Source organism: Poeciliopsis prolifica, unplaced genomic scaffold (genome assembly GCF_027474105.1).
Source record: "Poeciliopsis prolifica strain line A6 unplaced genomic scaffold, Auburn_PproV2 SCAFFOLD005, whole genome shotgun sequence".
Lineage (NCBI taxonomy): Eukaryota > Metazoa > Chordata > Actinopteri > Cyprinodontiformes > Poeciliidae > Poeciliopsis > Poeciliopsis prolifica.
The window spans coordinates 13549711-13569388 of record NW_026562380.1 but is presented as its reverse complement, the minus strand read 5'-3'; the positions used below and the strand labels follow the sequence as shown (position 1 = coordinate 13569388).

General features: G+C 40.2%; 2 protein-coding genes across 3 annotated transcripts in view; both read right to left on the bottom strand.

Annotated features, from left to right (window-relative positions):
- dachc (dachshund c) overlaps window positions 1–5953 on the bottom strand; it is a 30150-nt gene extending 24197 nt beyond the window's left edge. The window contains exon 1 of one of the 2 annotated variants that reach the window (XM_055030057.1): window positions 4970–5953. In XM_055030057.1, coding sequence (XP_054886032.1) covers window positions 4970–5553 — 584 coding nt within the window. In that variant the 5' untranslated portion in view covers window positions 5554–5953. The remainder of the gene's footprint in view (window positions 1–4969) is intronic. The other variant, XM_055030058.1, reaches the window with a different exon arrangement.
- A 12107-nt stretch (window positions 5954–18060) lies between these two features.
- Window positions 18061–19664, bottom strand: mzt1 (mitotic spindle organizing protein 1). Its single transcript, XM_055029805.1, has 4 exons — window positions 19583–19664; window positions 19376–19474; window positions 18535–18680; window positions 18061–18112 (listed from the first exon to the last, which is right to left on the bottom strand). Exons 2-4 carry the CDS (start codon window positions 19425–19427, stop codon window positions 18089–18091), a joined length of 222 nt encoding a protein of 73 aa, XP_054885780.1. The 5' UTR covers window positions 19428–19474; window positions 19583–19664; the 3' UTR covers window positions 18061–18088.
- Window positions 19665–19678: the final 14 nt, after the last annotated feature.

The window sequence follows — 19678 nt, the reverse complement described above, 5'->3', positions numbered from 1 at the left end:
AATCCACAATTTCATCAGAGTAAACATTTTTATCAGAGAGAAAAAAAAAATAACAGTAGCACATTTATCGACACTCCTGCTGCTAAAACTTTGTATAAGTCTCTTTTGAAATCAGGACAAAAAGGTTGGCGCATACGGAGTAGATGTAGAGTAGATGAACTTTGTGAATTTTGCCCAATTTCTTAGATCAGCCAGAGTCCTGCATCGTCTCTTCAGCTGATCCCATAAGTTTTATGCAAGATTTAGGTGTGGGGACCGAGATGGCCACAAAGAAGATTAAATTTGAATCTGGGGAATTGTTTTTCTGTGTTTATTTGGCCATATGCTTTGGATCACAATCCTGCTAATGACAACCCATTTACAGTTTCCTGGCAGAGGTCACAGATATTTTTTCCCCAAAGGCCTGCTATTTCAAATCTCTCATGATGCCATGCATTCTAAAATAAGGTCCCACAGCCTCATAGATCCTCCACCATACAGAAGGGATGAAGTGCTTTTACATAGGTGGCGACGATGAATATGTTTCACACCACATTAGGATTTTGCAGCCTTTACATACGAGATCCTTCTTTTCCACGGCCATTGGCATCTACAACAACTCTTTGAAGAAACTTGGATGAGTTACAAAGTTCATAAAGCATTTCTGAATTGAATTATGATGTTTGTAAAGCTTGAAAAGCTACAATACAGTTTGAATTGTTACCGTGGGTGTCTGAACTACTTCCTGCCACTGTTGATTCTATATGAGCATTTATTACCATCAGTGTATTTGGAAATGTGACAAAATATAATTAAAACGCAATTGAACTGCTTCATTTGATAACATTGCTGAGGAGACATATTCAATAAGGAGCTAGGTCCTTTTTTGGCGCACATTCTTCTGCATGTAAGTGACTGTATTCAGATTAATGTACTGCTAAAAAGATGATTAGAATAAAATGGTTATGATTTTTGAATATTTGTCAAAAAAATTTTGCGAAAAATTCAGCAAAATATTATGATAAAGTTTCCGGTCCGTGTCAGCCATCACTCACAGAAAGTCATGGACTACCAATATCACATTCCAAAGAACTAATAAATTTAAGAAAATGAGCTAGAAATGAAAGAAATGTATCAATCTTGATCTTGTGCAAATCTTACAGCATTTTTCTAATGAAACTTTAACTTAAGCATGTCATGTGCAAAAGATTGTGGAGCACAAATAGGGAACCCATGTGTTGCTATTGAAATATCCTTCTGTGAAAAAAAAAGTGAGATTTTGTTCTTCCGTACATCAGAACATTGTAATGTAACACACGAAGGGAAAAACAATTTTTAACACAGCATACATATTGTCTACACATACATGTCACGACTTTGTTTGCTCTCGCTCCAAATGGAGAATGAAACTATTCCTTTTGTGAGGGGGAGACGAGCAAAGGACGACGGATCGGGTTGCCTCCTACATGCTGTGTTCCCTCGGTGGAACTAATGTCATTTAGCGGCAAAGCCAGCAAAACACGCAGGCGTGACCGTGCGAGTTGGTGCGCGCCGGCGGACAGCGAGGAAAGAGGGTGTGTTTCTGCGCCACCTATGCATGAATTACAGCTGGAGTGAGGGTGAAGTTGGCCCTTCTTCATTGTGTGATGAGTCAGTGGTCAGGCCGTGTTTGTGCGCGTGCGTTTGAACATGGCAGAACAAAGAAAAGAAGGTAAAACAATCATGAACAGAGACTTTGCTTGAATATTGAAAAAGTGAAGAAATAGAAAAAGGCCTGTAGTTGTGTAGTGTTTATCTGGTCCAAAGGACTGCAGAGCGCTTCACACTGCGCTCTGACGTTCATTGAGTGATTAAAACAACGACTGAACAAGCACCCAAAAACACCCAGCAAAACCATCAGGCATCTCGGCTGTGTCTCTTTCCAACCTTTATGCTGAACTGTAAAATAATAAGTGATGTCTGTCGTAATCAGTAACAGAAATCTGAGTGAGTCTGTCAACATCATCATATTCTCGGGGACTCGTCTTGAAACTTTTAGGCTTTCCTTCCGTCTTTGACCCGAATCGTCTTGACTTCCACTATTTATTTATTTATTTATTTATTTTGTACCTGCTACTGAACGTCTCTCCATCCACACAAGGGATCACTTAAAAACTTCTAATGCACTCGGTGGGATGGTGGCAGCGGAGGGGGGAGAGATAAACTGATGCTAATGGCTACCACAGCACATTTGAAGCCCTCAGACAAAGAATCAGGCGAGTTGTTTGAAGATTTCAGACGAGTGATGTTTTCGGATCTCATTAACTAAAGGCTGTTTGAGTGTTGTGTGGATAATTAGAGACGGCAGCGGCTGTGTATTTTCGGGGGGTTGTATAACAACGCTCCCATTAACACCAGACACAGGAGACGTCCCGCAGCAACCAGAAGAAGAAGACGCATCTGGATTTTTGTCTTGGTTGGAGGGCTGCAAAGGCTTAAGAACAGGTGGTTAATCCACAAGTTAAGGCTTGTCTCCAAACTTCTTGCTTCGGTTTTGAAAAAAAAAAAAGAGGAGAGCGTTTACGGAAATAGACATGTGCGTTCATCTGCGCACATCTTGACGCAGCCTCCGTCCAAAGTTAATGGCAGGTGTAAATTGGATCATCCATGCTCCAAGTAGCAAGGATTAGCCATCAAACAATATGAGTTCTCTAAACCAGAGATAATCCACACTCCTCTGGATTCAAGCTCACGCTGTCACGAGCATGTGGTCTACACAACAGCAGGCCGAGGGGCCGGGAAGCCGCAAATCCCAGCCAATTTAGTCCCCTTTATCCAAGCATCTCTGTGCCACGCTGGACTTGATGACCCGTGCAGTTGGTCACCACCGGAGTTCTGCAAAACACCTCATTTACATAATCGCATCATAAATACAGAGAATTCATTTAATCATCTCCTCTGTTCTGATGCTCAGGGCTAAAGAGTGTTGATATGATAAGACAGCAAGTTATTAAGGAGGGAGAGAGGGAGGCAAGGAAGATGGGAGAAGGAAAGAAAGCGAAGGGGATCAGCGAGTGAGTGAGTGAGCTTGTCCTGATTTAAGCTGCCGCCTGGGGCCAAATGAAAATTAATTAATTTCTGTGAAGAATCAATTTCTCAGAATGACAGTGTCAGATTCAATGTGTGCAAGTGAGAGTGTGTAAAAGAGAGAGTGTGTCAGAGTGAGACAGAGATAACAGTAAGTGATAACATGACAAACTTTTGAGTAGGTCTTTTTTTTTTTTTTTTTCTTATTAGGATTACAAAAATTCATTATCGCCAACATCACCACAGCCATCAAGAAGTTTATCATCCAATAAAATGGTAATTAGTCACAGGCCTGGAAGGAGAAGAAATAAGGCAAGTAGGCATGGACCAGTTACCAGCATCAAGGTATGCTAATGTTTTAAAAAGTGACGCTCTCAAAACGCCAAAGATGTTCCAAGGAGTTTAAAGTCCTTCTCATGAAAACGACATGAAAGAAGCTGGTGTTGGAGAATGAAGCAAGACCGTCTCTCCTCTATGTGTTGCTGTGCACTGCCGGCCAGCTGGCTGTCAGACGACTACTATTACTTTCCTTTCAGTCTCCGAGAAAGAGGTTTCTTTGGTTCAATTTCTCCTTGCAATAAAAAGTCGTGGTGAGGACATTTGTGGACTCATCTTTCCGACTTAAGTTAAATCTGACTTGAAATTACAATCTGTCATGAAAATCAGCAAATAGATTCTCACGACAAGAACTAGATAGCTTGAATAAACTTTTCAAGTCTGATTATGTCTGCAAACACAATGTCATGATTGTTTAAGGTTCGGCTGTGAACTCGTGCAGAACACGTTTTTCACTTTGTACCACACACTATCATCACAATAAAAACCACTAAATATCCAAATTCAATTTCAGGTATTTTTCATCTATGTCCATCTGACAAGATTTGTCAGGGATTTATTTAAAATTTTTTTGTAAAGTTTGCCAAAAGTGTTCCAAAGAAAATGAGGCTGAAGCTGAAATTCCTGGGGGGTAATGCTACTTGGCAAGCTTTTGGATGTGCTTGCAAAGCAGCCAATGGAGGAGCGCCATTCACTTGTCTTGCTGCTGATTGGATGCTCATACAAGAACTGAGACGAGAGAATTTTAACTCCTGCAGTTCTGGTAAGAGGGGTTTTCACTGTCCACATTAAAGTTTATGACAACATATTTGGTGTTTCCACTGTTAATTTTTGAAGGGGCTCTTAAGTATTCACAGATGATAGTTTTGACCCCGGCTGTGACCCCTAATCCCGTGAGTATATGGGGTCAACTGCTTTGAATGTAACGTTTGAAACTAATAATAGTAGCAAAATAATAAAAACATAATATAGCGTTTGAAAACTAGTATCCCGGAATACATTAAAACCAACTATAACTATGGAAGAAATTATATTTACAACTTTCACAATCAATATTAAAAATGGAGTTTACAAGAGCAGGGGTAATTGTTGCAATTTCATGAGTTGTATTGTTTTTACATAGACAGTGAATTTCAACCAATGTGATGATACTGTGAGGCTCTAATACCGGCCCATGCTTATTTCCAAAGCATTTAACAAAACTGGCAGGAAGTCATGTAACTGAACCTGGAGTCTTTTATCTACTAATTCAATTTCCAAAGTACATCAACACACATTTGTTGGCATCCTCATCTTTCATCTCCATTAACAGTAAGTGATAACATGATAAACTTCAACGAGCCTCATCTACATTCAAACTAATGGGATCAGTCAGGCAAACTGGGAGGACAGTGACATGTAATAAAGCTTGAAAATGAGCACAAATAAGAACAGTAATTCAACTCATTATCGTTCAGCTGTTTAAAAGTGAGGCGAGTTTAAAATAAAATAAAAATAAAAAATAAAAAAAAACACTGCTGCACCAGTCGCACTTTAAGGGATGAACCCTCCATGTGCCCCTCCGTCACCTCCACCTGCCCCGGCTCACCTTGCATTGGTGCAGTCGTTGAAGAGCGTCTCGAAGTCCTGCCTGGAGATGAGTTTGCACCGGTTCACCCCGGGCTGGATGGCTCCCAGCCCCCGCAGCACCCGGACCTGCTCCACGTTGCACACCACCGGACTAATGTCCAGCCGCTTCAACTTGGTGTAGACGGTGTGGAGCCCGCCGACCAGGTGCTTGAGGAACACGTCGAAAGCCTGCGGCAGGCAGATGAGCTCCGTGCCTTTGACCGTGAACGAGGCCAGCTTGGCGCCTTTCACCTCCACCAGCTTGCACTCGTTGTTCTGCGGCGTGCTCTCCACGGGCGACGCGGTGGCGTACACGGGCTTGGCCCCGGCGGACAGCGGGGTTCCGCCGCCCTTCAGCGGGGTCCCGTTGGGCAGCAGGAGGTCCGCGCGGAACTGGTGGAGCAGCGCCGGGTGCGCCACCGGCGGAGCCGGGGAGGACGCGGCGGAGGTGGCGGCGGGCGGCGGAGAGTTGGTGGCCGGGGAGACGGAGCTCGGCACCGGGTGGTGACCGAGCGGAGCAGCGGGGAGCAGAGTCGGAGTGGCAGGAGTTGCCATGGTAGTCATTGTCGGTGGAAAAAGAACGCAAGTGAAACAAAAACAAAAAAAGAAAAAAAAAAAAGTTCAAGTCAACTGTTAGGGGAAGTAAGTTTGGGAGCGTGGAGTGCGCATTGGGAAGAGAGGGGGATCAAAAGAGAAGAGAGGAGAGGAGACACGGTCCGTGTGTGGAAAGGAGATCACATTATTGAATCAGAATGAGCGGAGGCTTGACTCAGTGGAGATGCTACTGTCAAATTATCATAAGGAGGAGGAGCCTGGGTGATTCTTAGACAGGAGAGAGAGAGAGAGAGCAAAGATTAGCCTACTTAAACTTTTGATAAGCTTATTTATGAGTGCTGAAAACACACCTTCACATTAAAGCCTCTGATGAGACTTGACATGCTTCTGGCATACAATCCGGGGTGTTTATGTCATTTCTAGAGATCCTCTTAAATCTTTAAGATTAATTAATGCGTCGTGATTGGAAGTCAAATGGATTACATTGTGACAACTCACAGCCATGTTCATGATGGAAAGACAACATGGCCCTCAAGAACTTTGATTCAAAAAAATAAAAACACAACAAAAATGGAAAAACGGCTTGGGTTTGTTGCAATTCGAAACAAGAATCTAATAATCAGTTGTTGTTTTTGTGTCTGCCATATGCCAATTTGTATTTTTTATGCCCGACTCAGTATACTTAATAAGTTTTTTCAGTGACTACAAATCTTAAAAAGTAGCTGAGGAACAGTTTTACTGAAAATGAAAGATCTTTAAAATCTAGCCGTTTACGTATGAAAGCATTTGTCTATGTCTTTTATCTAATAATTACTAATCTCCAAATTAATTACAGGATCTAAACATAGCCAAATGTGGTGTTATTTGCAATTTGGGTCCAAGTAATAAATAGGAACAAACAAATATTAAGTTTTTCAGTGTTTGACCTACTGATCACCAATGAGAACCGACAAACACCCTGTTCTTTCTCTCACTTTTTGCCACAGTAACATGTTTTTAATGTTAATTATTCATTACCAATGTGACTGGGATGAAGATATACTTCAAATGCATTTCCTGCTGATAAGCGTGACATAAGCAGTTGTGAGGTTGTAAGGGCAGGTATATTTTTGCATAAAAGCACTACTTAAAAACTGCTTTTTGTGTTTCCTCTGGTAATTTTTTTTTTCATAGTCAGAAACACATATGTATATTCACACGTATGTGAATGTATGTGAATTATATTTACACATTTCACATAAGGCCATCATTATTTTCAAACACAGAATCGTAATTATTGCCATATTGTTGCTTAGACAATCAAGGGGAAGACTGACTTGACTGTTGTCCGACAGAGCTGTGTGTAAAGCCACAAAAGGTCATCGCTAAAATTGCTGGCTGATAGGAATGCCGCACCCACTGGAAAGTTTAGCGAAAGAAAAACATTTTGTTCACGTGAAGAGAGGAGAAACATTAAACTTGAGAGGATTTTGAAGAAAGGCAGAAAAGATTAACAAGGTGTGAAATTGAACCAAAGGAAGAACCATTTTAGCTCAGCTCAGGAGAAAAAGAACTGTAGTGTTGTTGTTGTTTTCATCCTAATCCTACCTCTACATTGGAGCACATAAGTACAAGCACATATTATTTGACCCATTGAGAATTTTGTTTTAAAAAAATGCTTTGTTTTCTTTTTATTTGGTTTAATGCAGAATGTTAAGTTGGGCTTTCATTCCATCAAAATGAACACCACAAATCCCTGCTTCATACCACTTCGTGTGCAATGAATGCACATAAATGACTACATAAATGTTTTATTTTTCTTATTTGAATTGCTGTGATACGTTTATTTTTTGATGATATTCAAATGTACTACATGGACTTTGTGTCTTTAGAAAATCTGACCAATCTGATTGAGTAGGCATCAGGGTTGAAGTCTTAGCTTGTGAAAGTGTTTTGAAAAGATCACGAGAAGTTGATCAAAGACGGATTTGACCAGAATACTTTCGTGGGTCCGTGCGCTGTCACAGCCCGCCTCTCCCGGATCGGCCTCCCAACTCTCTGACTGTACCGAGAGGAGGAAAACATTTTCATCAAAGGTTTCGTGCCCTCCTTCTCCACTCCCCCCAACTCATAAAACAGGCCCTGACTGTGAAGAAATGCCTATAGGTTTCCAATTAGTGCTTGACCTTTATGTGATTTGAGTGTTATTAATAAAAGCTTGCAAAATGAACGGACGGGGTGCGGGGGGGAGGAGTATGCATCATTTTAAATTACAGCTGTTCTTTTAATCCGAAAGCAAGAACACTCGTAATGAAACGTGGGAGAAATCATGTAGCAATTATACCTGATTTCATCATGTCATGACAGATGCGTGAGCCCAGAAAAAATTAAGTCGGATCTCTTTTCCTGTGAAAGAGATCGCTCTTTTTAAGTTTGTCGCACCTGCTGTTTGTTCAGCCTGGTATTCGGATGAGACTTTACAAGATCAAGCACATTGTGGCGGGGGCAATACGTTTTTTTTAATCTTTTTTCTTTATCATCTGAGCTCCTTACCTGCTCTCTGTACAGGCACTAACACATCCACACGCTGCCATCATTTACATAGAGCTTGCAGTCCTTTCAAAGTGGCTTTCACGGAACATTGTGTTGATAATGATCTTCAGGGAGAGAGAGAGAGAGTCACAGATCTCCAGAGACCATCTCACCATAAGACAAGAGGGAAGAGGATAAAACTCCGGCTGTTCTCCAACTCAAAGGCCTCGAACACTCTTTTCCCCCCTCTTCTGTCTCTCCTCTCTCTCCCTCTTTCTCTCTCTCTCGAATAAGCCCTCTTGTGTTTTTTAATTGGCAGAAATTAATCTTTAGGATGTAGATGGTAGATTTACATTCATTAAAAGTCAAGAGAGGAAGCCAGGCTTGATGCTAATCAAATCTGCTTAATTATGCTTAACATGAGTATCTCCAGGGGAAGAGAGAGAGAGAGAAGGGGTGTGGGGGGGAGACGGAGAGAGAGATAGCTAACTCGAACTTTTTACTTTTTTGCCTTTGATAACTCCTGCTGAGTATGGCCTTTCCCTCGCCAAAAAGAAATGTCACGACTCTCTTTCTCCATCTGCGGAAAACACGCAGATAAAGCCATCTGTGTAAAGCAGAGCCGATTCATGTCGTAAGTTCCCACTGCAGAGCATTTAATAGGTGTTAAAATGTTCTGATCCAACCTCTTAGGCTTGTTCTTTGTAACACTCTGGGTTAAAAATAACGCAACGTGGGATACGTTGTGAATCCTATCCTGATTTAAATGTGGACCGATCCAGCCTGAGTTAATTTAACACAGCGTAATGCAACAATGGGTTTGACCCAGCATACTGGGTTAGGTTTTCAGCAATAAAAAAAAAAATTATTCTTAAAGCCAGAAATATTTCACCTTAAAGAAAGTAAATGGTCTTTTTGTGCATTTCATTTACAACAACTGCACACTTATTGTTTTAAAAACAGCAACAAAATAGTTAAATTCCAACACTCCAGGTATGTTTTTGATGAGGGAATAATTTTATAACATGATGCAAAGCTCAAAACTGTCGACTTTATCTAAACGTACCCCTTTAATTGGAGCCACAAGTTGATCAACAATCTTTCAGCTAAATTTCTCAGAATAGTTGCATGATAAACAGAACAAAGCGTAAAAATGATCGTAGTATCAGACATGGAGTCAAGGCCAGTTATGTCGAGATCATTGCTTCCTCAAGTCCTTCGTCCCTTGTTGCTAACTTTGCAATTTCTATATTTAGTGGGCAGTCAAACCCTTTTATAAACACTTCTTCAATAAAGCAGCAAATATAATTTTTTTTTTTTTTGGTTGTTAGAGATTTTCAGGGGATCTGGGATTAAGGTACATTTTGCTCTTGCTGTTCTTAATGAACATAGGTACCACACTGCACCCTTTAATTGTTCCAAAACACTCACAGGTAACCCAGACTTCATGTAGTCCCTCGCATCTGAAATTAGAGTAGCCTCCAAACCTCTGTTTCCAGACTGCCAGTGAATTGTGTATGCACGAAGCTGCCACTGAATTTAAAAAGCCAAACAAAGACACGTAAGTAAATAGCAGGAGGCTCTCTTCCAGGTCACCTTTGCAAATCCCAAGCTTGGAAAAAGACGATCACGCAAACAATCTGGTGACATCCTTCATTCACTTGTGGAGTCTTTTGGGGGCAGCCAATAGCTACTTTCCTTACTACACACATAGTTAGCTACCACAGTTGCTTAGTATGTATGTCTTTGACTTAGGTCAAAGCAAGTAAGTAGCTTACTTTAGCATGTAAAAGGCTAATCTTAATCTTCAACTCAATCCTCATTGTAACTTTATCCACACAACCGAATCCCACCAACATTATTGAATGAACAGCGTCATTTTCCTGTGTAATTTTTGTTTTGTTCTTTGCATGACCCTGATCGGCCCACTGTTAAAAATAGTGATAGTGAGGTTATTTGGTTTGTATGGCAATATACTAGGTTATAAGTTTTTTAAAAAATATGTTTGAATAACATTTACTTCTGTTCCAATAGCATAAAGCCAGCATTTAGCTTTAAGAAGTAACCCAGCAGTCTTTTGTGATTGATATGTAAGGTGTATATTAATGCTCTATGATGAACACAGGTAACCACAGTATCATAAACATGAGGCTCGTGAGTAATGTCCCACCTTTAGGAAATCTGCCTTTAACCTTGAGTGCAAGGTCCTAATTTAATTACATTGTGCGTTTTAGCTCATCCATCCACAATCTTGTAAGCAGCCACAGTGTAGGTTGTATTGTGCAGTGATGTGAAGCGACTTTGTCTCAAAACAGAAGGTCACGGGTTTAATTTATAGAGCGTCCATTTAATACATGATGAGAACTCATTTAAATTCCTACTTTGGACAACTTGCTAAAACAGCCCGGTTTGGTTTCCTTTCCCGGATCTTCGAAAGTATGAGCAAAGTTATCATGACAGCGTTAAGGATTTTGTAGGTGAACAGCTTTCCGGCATTATTTATCTGTCTTCAACATCTAATATTACTCCTGGAGTTCAGCGCTAACTCAGTGGGGTATTCTGTCTTTGAAGTGTTTAAAGTTCCTTGAGACAGTAGAAGCCTTTCTATCTTCAGCGCCGTGCAATGCTCCCCCTTCGTGGAGTTAATTAATGTTCTATATCTCTATCAAATCCTCTGTATGATGAGGTTTCACCCTCCAAAATCTGCCTCATGTTATTTTACAGCATTAAATATGATCATCTCCACTAATATAGATTGCGTTACTGTAAAGTTTTTCCATGGAACAAGTAATCTGTTGGGATTTCTTCTGTTTTGCTCACGAGGCAAAAAAAAAAAAAAAGAATTGAAAGGGATCTTTTTTTTGTTTTTCACATTTCATTGTGATTTTATGCAATAAGCCGTAAGAAGGAGACGTTTGAAACAGGGAAGTCACAATCTGAGTGCATCAATGAGGTCAACAGCTCAAGTATGAGGAACTACCAGTTACATAACTGTTACCGTACATTAGCCGTGCGCTCCATATAGAAAAGTGGTGAGAAGGAAGAAACTGTTGTAAGGTAGAAAGCAGTAAGAGGCCTGATTTACAGTTTACCACAAGGTATGTAGGCGACACAGAAAATGTGTGGAAGGAGGTCCTCTGATCAGATGATTCAAAAATGTAACTTCCTTTCAAAATGTGTTCGCAAACCAACACTGCAGCTCCCACTGCACTGAACACTGGTGGTGATGGCAGCATCATGCTGTGGTGATGCTTTAAAGCTGGTCAGAGCTGAAGCAAAGCTGGATCGAGCAAAGAACAATTTACACCTAGAACTTGAGCAAACTTCAGTGGTTTAAAACAAATCAGATGAATGTCCATGTGTATTTTTCTGTTCTTCAGTTTTGTCCTCTGGTTTGCGCTGGATATCTTAAAAATATCCAACTATTTGTATTTTTTATTTTTTTTCCAAAGCACATTATTGCTCTATCGACCAAAGCAAAAAAAAAAAAATATTGGAACCCCCCCCCACTCTTTCGGAGAACCTAATTCATGTTCCAGACGTCCAAATTTAACAGTTCAGATTTATGTTGCCATGGAGCCATCGTGAGCCAAAGAGACAGAGACGATGCGCATGTTGCGTCTCTGTTTGAAACCAGAGCTCCGGTCCTCTCCACATGTCTGTTTTGGCCAGCGAGGAGCGGCAGCATGAGGGAAATGTGTAGGTGGTTAGATCAGCCGATGAAGTGTAAATACCACTCAATCTGTTCTCATTAGAGGAACAAAAACATACGAATCACTTCGCCTCTATTAAAAATGCCCCTGGGTCCCAGATTGAGAGCACGTGTGTGTGTGTGTGTGTGTGTGTGTGTGTGTGTGTGTGTGTGTGTGTGTGTGTGTGTGTGCGTGCGTGGATGTACGCTCATACATGTGATTGTGTGAAACAGAGGGGAGGTGGTGGTGGTGGTGGTGATGGGGGGGTGGAGGGGGGGGTGACAGAATGATGTTTTGGCATTTGTGTCTGCAGTGAGGATCTGAAATGCCACCACCATCAATGCTGCTTAATTCTCAGAAACAAACTCTTAATCTGAACAGACAATCCGTTCCGACAGCTTCTGTTATGATTCAAATCAACTTGGAGTGAAGGGTGTGTGTGTGTGTGTGTGTGTGCGCGTGTGTGAGTGAGAGAGTATGTCATTGTGTTTTGGTATGTGATTAGGTTTCTGTGTGTGCTCGTCCCTTACAGCCCCTGTAAGCGTGTGACCAAGACATCACACATCCAATCCACATTCCCCTATGATAATGTGGATTGATTATGGATATGATAATGAGAGGCCGGCGCGGCGTCGCGACCTTCACAAGGTCTAATTGAAACAAGCGTTGGTCCTCCGAAGCACTTATCAAGTCACACAGCACATCATTAATCACGGAGAATACAAGCTGTCAGTGTAACTCACGCACACACACACACACACACAGCTCTCATACATCCTCTATATTCTTTTTCTGTTTTCCAAACATACACAAATCTTCTCTTTGACACACAGTCGCGCACAATGTGAGCTGTCACTACAATATCCGCGGTATTGTCTTCTTTTAAGGAGAGTGGACAGCTCGTCCACCCTCCATCTCTATTTTCCCTCAGAAAAAGTTGAACAGGCTGATGAAGTTGAACCTAAAAAAGAAAATAGGAGAGGCAAAAAAAAAAAGAAAGAAAGAAAGAAAGGAATGAGGGGAGGCTGGCTTTTAAAGCATTTACACAAATCTGAACAGCTGCCCGCTTTTCACCCAAACTCGCCTGAAATTGAATTAACTCAGGTTGTTTTACTACCTGCTTTTATTAGGAGACAATTTAACAACCAAATGTGATTCCACTGTTTGATTAAGCCAGCATATGGTGCCTACCTGTTAAACCCAATGTGTTCAGGAGCTCGACGCCTCAGTGAGTCCTGGGAATAAACTAATAAACCCAATATCATGTTAGTCATTACATAGTCCAAAACACAAAATTTCAATCTGACAAGAAAAAAAAAGGTGTTTTCATTATTATCATAGAGAAAACTCAAGGGAGATGGCATGCACCATTTTAATATTACCATCAACTTTGTTAATTGTTATTCAATTAACTGCTTTTGTTAATGAAACCAATTAATACATTGAAACAAGGAGGAAGATATATGATTATTATGCGTCAGTGCAGAGTGCAGCTAATTACATCTGTAAATCAATCAATCCCACATTAATCAGTTTGGAAAATGTCCAAAAACAACAAAGTCACTAAAAGACTTTGAAAGTTTCTTTTTAACATATTTTGATTGCCATCCCATTATCCTGTCTAATGATTGTTAACGATCCTTTGAAGAGTTTATGATCCAATTTCCTTGCAATGAATTTAATTGGGACCTAAATAGTGTCTTACGGTGTCGAAGTCTGCCCAGTTTTTTAATCAACAGTGATGTATCGGGGAAGGCACTAACAAGGTCACAGAACTCCTCGCCGGGCAGCGACAGGCCCTGAAGCTTAATGCCTGCAGAAGGATGAGGGTCAGAGAGGCTTGATCGGTTGCAGAAAACCAATAGATCAATCACCTTCCGTGCAGGAAACACAGACCTTTCCGGATGTAGACAGATCTATTGGATTCTCTGCTTTTCTTGCTTAGACTAGAATAGTTGTACGATTATTTTGTTGCTTTAGTCAGAATTACGGTCAGTTCAAATTCATTCATACCTCTGCCAGTATTAGGTTTGGTTGATTTCCTTTCTACAAAGATGTTTGTTTGTTTAGGTATTTTCCAGGCACATAGTGCCATTTTGGAGAACAATCACCATGTTACCTTCAGTTGTTAGAAGAATGCGGTATTAATGAAATTTGACTTTGCAGTTTGGCGCCTTGAGATTGGACAATGTCTCTTTAAGAAGCTCAGCCTCCTTCCAACACGAGGCTTTAGCAGTCCGATAACACGTGTAGGTAAAACTCAGTAATCAAAGTAAACCCAGATCTGTTTAACTGTGAACCAGACATAGATCAATACCTAAAACATGCAAAATGCATATAAACATTAGAAAATTACTGCTAAAAAATAAATTAGATTATTCTCCAGCTAATGCCGCTTAAACCACTGAATGTAAAGCACTTTATTGTTCAATTTCAACCTAAGGTTTGCTACGTTTCAGAAAATGTAACGACCTGGCTGCCAGTTTCAGCAAAAACATCAGTGAGTGTCTGTCTGCGTTATCTGCTCACTGTAGATTTTATTTCAAACATTACAAAGTAAAAGTACAAATCTACATGTAAAAAAACAACAACACACATTTAGTGTGCCCAGCACTGATTTCTTCCTCAAGCAACTGTCAGTGCAAATGTTTCTGCACCGGTATACTCATCCCATTATCCCATTATCCCATTATCTGTTGTTGTTGGTGTTATTACATATTTTAATATGGAGACTTGATGCAAAATCCATTGATATGTGATCAAATGTTTGGAAAGCCATTTTTTCTTTACCTTCATTTTATTACAGGGATCCTCTTCCTTTCACAACTGTAGAGCCTTTCTGAGTCACTGAAAAGGTTTCTGGAGACGATTTCTAGAACCGGGCCTAATCTTGGTCCTAGTATCAGTTCAATACATTTCCCTATTTGGGAGTTCATACAGCCATCCTGGGTGATCTTTGTTTTGATGTCTTCTGTTAATTCTCAGAAACAACAACATTGCCTCCTCATTGAAAGACTTTTGCTTGATAATGATGTACCGCTTTTTTTTTCTATTTTAATAAGGTCTTTGTTTTGCATTGCCTCTGACTGACTGCTTCTTTGAAACTATATCAGGATCAACTATGTGGGCTGAAACAAAACTTCAGCTGTTCTTCAAAGGCATTCTTCAAAGGTCACACAAAATCATTCCGAGGGTCAAAGATGACCCCAGAGGACTTTGGACATTACTGGCCTCGACTTCTATACCTAATGTCATCCTCTCTGATTTATTCTATGATTAAAAGGCAAAACCTGCTTTTTCTAAAGTTTTTTTTTTGTTGTTGTCTTTTTACTTTTTACATTGCATAAGAAAAGATAGTAATTTCCAAAAATAAAAATCAAATTTTGTTCAGACCATCCCATGCAAAATCAGATAAATACAATCTTGTTGATAGGAGGTGAATATCACGTTGACCTTTGTGACATGACGAAGCTGCAAAGACCTAAAAATACACATCAGATCTAAAGTTTCTAGGGCTTGTGCAGCGTATCTCCAAGTATTTGCACTTGTTTTCCAAAAAAGTTCATTACCTGCATCTTCATACATATTTCAATGCTTATAAATCCCCAGCCAATACCTACCAAAGGATGTCACAGAAACTATGCCAGACGTGCCAGTGTGGCGCGTAACAAGTCCCCGAACAACCACAAGAAGCAAAGGAAACACTGAGCTCTTAGGTAAGAGCTTGCTGCTGGAAAACCAGAAAATCTTTTGGTATTTTTTATTTTCTGTGGAAAAACAACAACTTGTATGACCTGGTTCACACAATTTGGATGTTTTGAAAGCCATTTCAAAATGGCTTTCAAAACAAAAAACCATACACAAATTTTGGAGCATCCCATGAAACTTGACCCCCAGGCTATTATCTCTACTAAGCCTTGCTAAAGCCTGTGGAGGGATGGATGGTTTAGACGATCTTTTCTCTTTGTTCAGATGTTAGTTTTCAACTGACGTACAAGTGTTTGCATCAGCCTCCTCTGGTGTGCAGCAACATCTCATTCTGATATCGCCCGCTCTTGTACAGACGTGGCTTCAACGACAAACAAAACGTCTCATTTGCATGTCCGTGTCATCTGACATGAAAGAAAATGGTCATGAAGGACCAATAAAGCCTCAGACAAAGACCTGTCTCGTGAGGATGACCAATAAACACGCTGGTTCATCATTAAAAGTAATGATTGACCCATAAACAAAAACCCCACGCGGAAGATCTTTGAACTTTTGTTCGACTTTGCGTCAAAACGGAGCAAATGAACTGTTTTTTTAGGGGTTTTTTTTGTGATTATCGCTTGGCTTTGGAAAAACATAAACAAACCACTATTTCTCATGCATGAGAGACCGTTAATCAGTCCAGTCTAATTGTTTTTTTTGTTGTTGTTTTTTTGATAATAACAACATACACCTGGACTGTAATTGCTCCGCACGTCTCTCACTCCAAAACGAGACTGCCCTCATTTATCAGAAAAATAATCCTCGGCACCGGATAATTATCAGACGTACGAATATAAACACCTTCAGAAGTTTGGACGCGAGGAGCTGCTCGCCTGCCGGGCTGGTAGCAGTCATGTGACCTGACCGGTGCCCTAGTTGAACACCTCTTAGATGTTTATGCATATGCGGACGCTAATCTCTGCTAGGACTATGGGATTTGGGAATATTTTTGGTTAACAGAGATCAAAGTAGGCGCTAACTTGGATAAAGCAAAAAAAAAAAAAAAAAACCCTCTGCACAGATCAAAAAGACAGCAATGCATCTTGAATCCCACGCCCTTTAGTAGCCCAATCAAGCCCTGCACAACTCATATTTTCTTTTTAAAAAAAGTAGAAAGATTCCACCTTTATCAAAATCTTATGAAGCTCAAACCCTCCTACCCCCACACACACTCACTCAGAGACGAAGTGTCTCCTTTGGATTGCGAACTATCGAGGAGAGCCACTGCTGCACCAGATCTCATGCCTCTCACCCCTGTATAACATGATGCTGGTGTTCAGGAACAGACACTTCCTGTGTTGAAAGATCAAAGCAGCAAGTGGAGAGATTTAGACTCGCAATCTGCCAGTCAACACGGTGAGACAACGCAGAAGAAGACAGAAGTGCTTACACAAACACTCCTGTGCACTTGCTGGCTTTCTGTGCAGTGTGCCTGAGAGGGGTGAGGCATAGCTGTCAGATGGACCCACTTCTTAGCTTAAGCTCTCACAGTGAGTGGGGCACATGCACACACCCACCCACACGCACACACACCCTCGTGCCAGACACAAGTCAGGGCTGATAGGGGAGCACATATATTGCCCTGTAAATGTTCTGTGCTCTCAGCATTTTCCCTTGTCTAGAAGATGAATAGAGTTATTTTACACACCGCGGGCAAACAAAACAATGCTGTCTGGTTAGATGCGTGATCCCAGAGATTTCATTCTGGGAGGGGATCAAAGATGTGCTTTTGTCAACGCTTGCAGTCCAATTCGAATGATTTCTGTGGATACGGTTTAGAGCAGAGATTTCAGATCAACAGGATATCCTTCTTTTGAGAAACGACCTCCCTATATATGATCACCCCTCTATTGTTTGTAAACGGCATTGTGCAACATTATCAGTCAGTTGTACCCTTCCACCGAGTCTGACAGGAAAGATCATTTCCTTTGTAAAAAAAATATTTAATACACCAAGAACCAAAAACCCACCTACTTACTCAAACTTCTTGCTTCAAATGGTTCAACTGAAACAAGAAGTCTTGGAAGAAGGAGTTAAAATCAGATTTTAAATTATATTTAGCCTAAGTTCAGCACCCGTGATTTAGAAAAACTGAAATTGTAGCCAAAAATTTTGTTAAGCCACATCAAAACCTTGATGGGGCAAAAAAGAAGCATACATCTCCACCTTGTGGTCACAAATGTGACATTTTTCTTATATATATTTTATTCATCACAAGAAGTATTGAAAATGTTGAAAGAATATTGTTTCAGTGAAAGAAATATATAACATCTAACAATACATGAATATTCACATACATGTGAAAAAATTAAGTTGATGGTAATTTTTTTTTTTTCTTGATGGCTGTTCCTACCTACTATGATACACCACAGATTGTTTGAGAGATGGATGATCTCATGTCAGCAGAGGCCCAGTAACACAGCAGACTGAGGCTGGTGCCTCTTTATACAAAAAACAAAGAAACAAAAAAAACCCTCTAAACATCAAAGTGCAGAATCGGAGGAAATGACAATGTGCCAAAACAAATAAACCTCAGATTCAGGAACAGTCCAGAATTCCAACGTTGGGTGATGAGATCTTTATTTTCATCCTCAGTTTGTGCAGTTCTCAGAAACCTAAGAGGAAATAAGAAACAAATTGCACAATTGAATGCTTGAAATAAGGCAGCTGCAACCCTAAAGAGGCACCATGATGCCCAAGAATCAACAGCATTCTGGATTCTTCTGACGTTAATCTACATGTTGGTGTGTTATAGGCAGGAATCTCCACAACAGGCTGCTTCAAACAGAAGGAGAGAAGCTTCGGCTGTCACTAGTCTTTATAAAATGAGTGAATACTTTGTAACCACTTCAAAAGGTTAAAAGGATGGGATTCAGATTATTTAGAGGCATGCAAGGTTACATAAATGAAAATAATAGGAAAGAAACGCTGGGGTAAAGGAAAACAAAAAGGGAATGCCAGACTTTCACTTAAATGTTAGTAATTCACAAATTTTCCTTGAAATTATTCTTTAAAAAAAAAACAACTGATTTTACACCTTGAGGGTCTCCGAAGCCTTACGCAGCTCTTTGATGACTGCGGACAGAGCCTCTGGGTTAATGCCTTGCTCACATAGTCGCACACAGATCGACAGAGACTCCATGTCCAAACCGGTGTTCAGCAACCTGGAGATTTCGAGCAGTACTGTTGGAGAAAGAAGGCAGTGAGATAAATTTGATATTAAAAGGTAAAATATTAAAAGGTAACTAAAAAACCCCAAAACAAAACATTATATTGGTGAATGTTTTGTTTTTCTGTCGTAGTTTTTGAGAATTAGGATTGATGTTGACAGTAAAGGAAAAAGTGTCAAGAGCAATGTTAATATGTTGAGAATAAATCAATATTTTGGCGATAAACAGTTTAAGGATATACACTTCATGAAGTAGATATTATGATATTATTGTTATCAAAAGATGAAAGCTGAAACATAATTTTTAAACTAAGCAAGCCTTGGTTTATAGACTCAGACATGAATATGTTTTATGTAGTTTTTAGGTAGTTTCTTTGTACTTCTAATAAGTTTTACAAATCTTCAACTATTTACTTTATATGCTTGAACATGCTTATGTGTATGAAACCAACTGCATTACAGCTCATGGAAAAAACAAAAAAAACAGGTTTTGTTGCTACACCTACTTAAAACTGATGCGTGGCAACACATCTCACAACATTAAAAAAAACTAACTTTATACTCAATATAACACTCTAATTTTGAAAAAAAGGGGAAGCATTTTCACACTAAGAGAAATATAATGTATACTCCCCATCTCCTTTCTATGTGACCCAATATATTCTGTTGAACCAATTAGCCGCACGGCCTGTTAAGGTTGTATACGTACCATCCATCGTTTCCCGGACTGCGTTCAGGTTTGTATTTGCTGCATTTGCCATAGTTACTGAAAAAGCTGCTAGCAGGTAGCTAACCAACGCACAACGTCCTGCACGGCAAATTATTAACAGTGTATAAAACAAGGTTATTTCAACAATCCGGTCAGAGTTTGTTTGCTCTAATCAGTTTTTAATTTACAGTGTACAATGAAAACTACCAAAATAACTGATGGGGCGCGTTAGCAGCTGGACAGCTAGCTAGCTTGCAAAGATTCCCGCATCGAAACCAGGAGGAGGAAGTGACGACACTAAAT

Bases quoted from the DNA above. Each gene is read 5' to 3' on its own strand.
- mzt1 (XM_055029805.1), bottom strand. From the start codon at position 19,427: ATGGCAAATGCAGCAAATACAAACCTGAACGCAGTCCGGGAAACGATG. The intron at 18,681-19,375 runs GTACGTATACAA...TTTCTCCAACAG, and splicing joins AGTCCGGGAAACGATGGATG to TACTGCTCGAAATCTCCAGG. The intron at 18,113-18,534 runs GTGTAAAATCAG...ATTTCCTCTTAG, and splicing joins AGGCTTCGGAGACCCTCAAG to GTTTCTGAGAACTGCACAAA.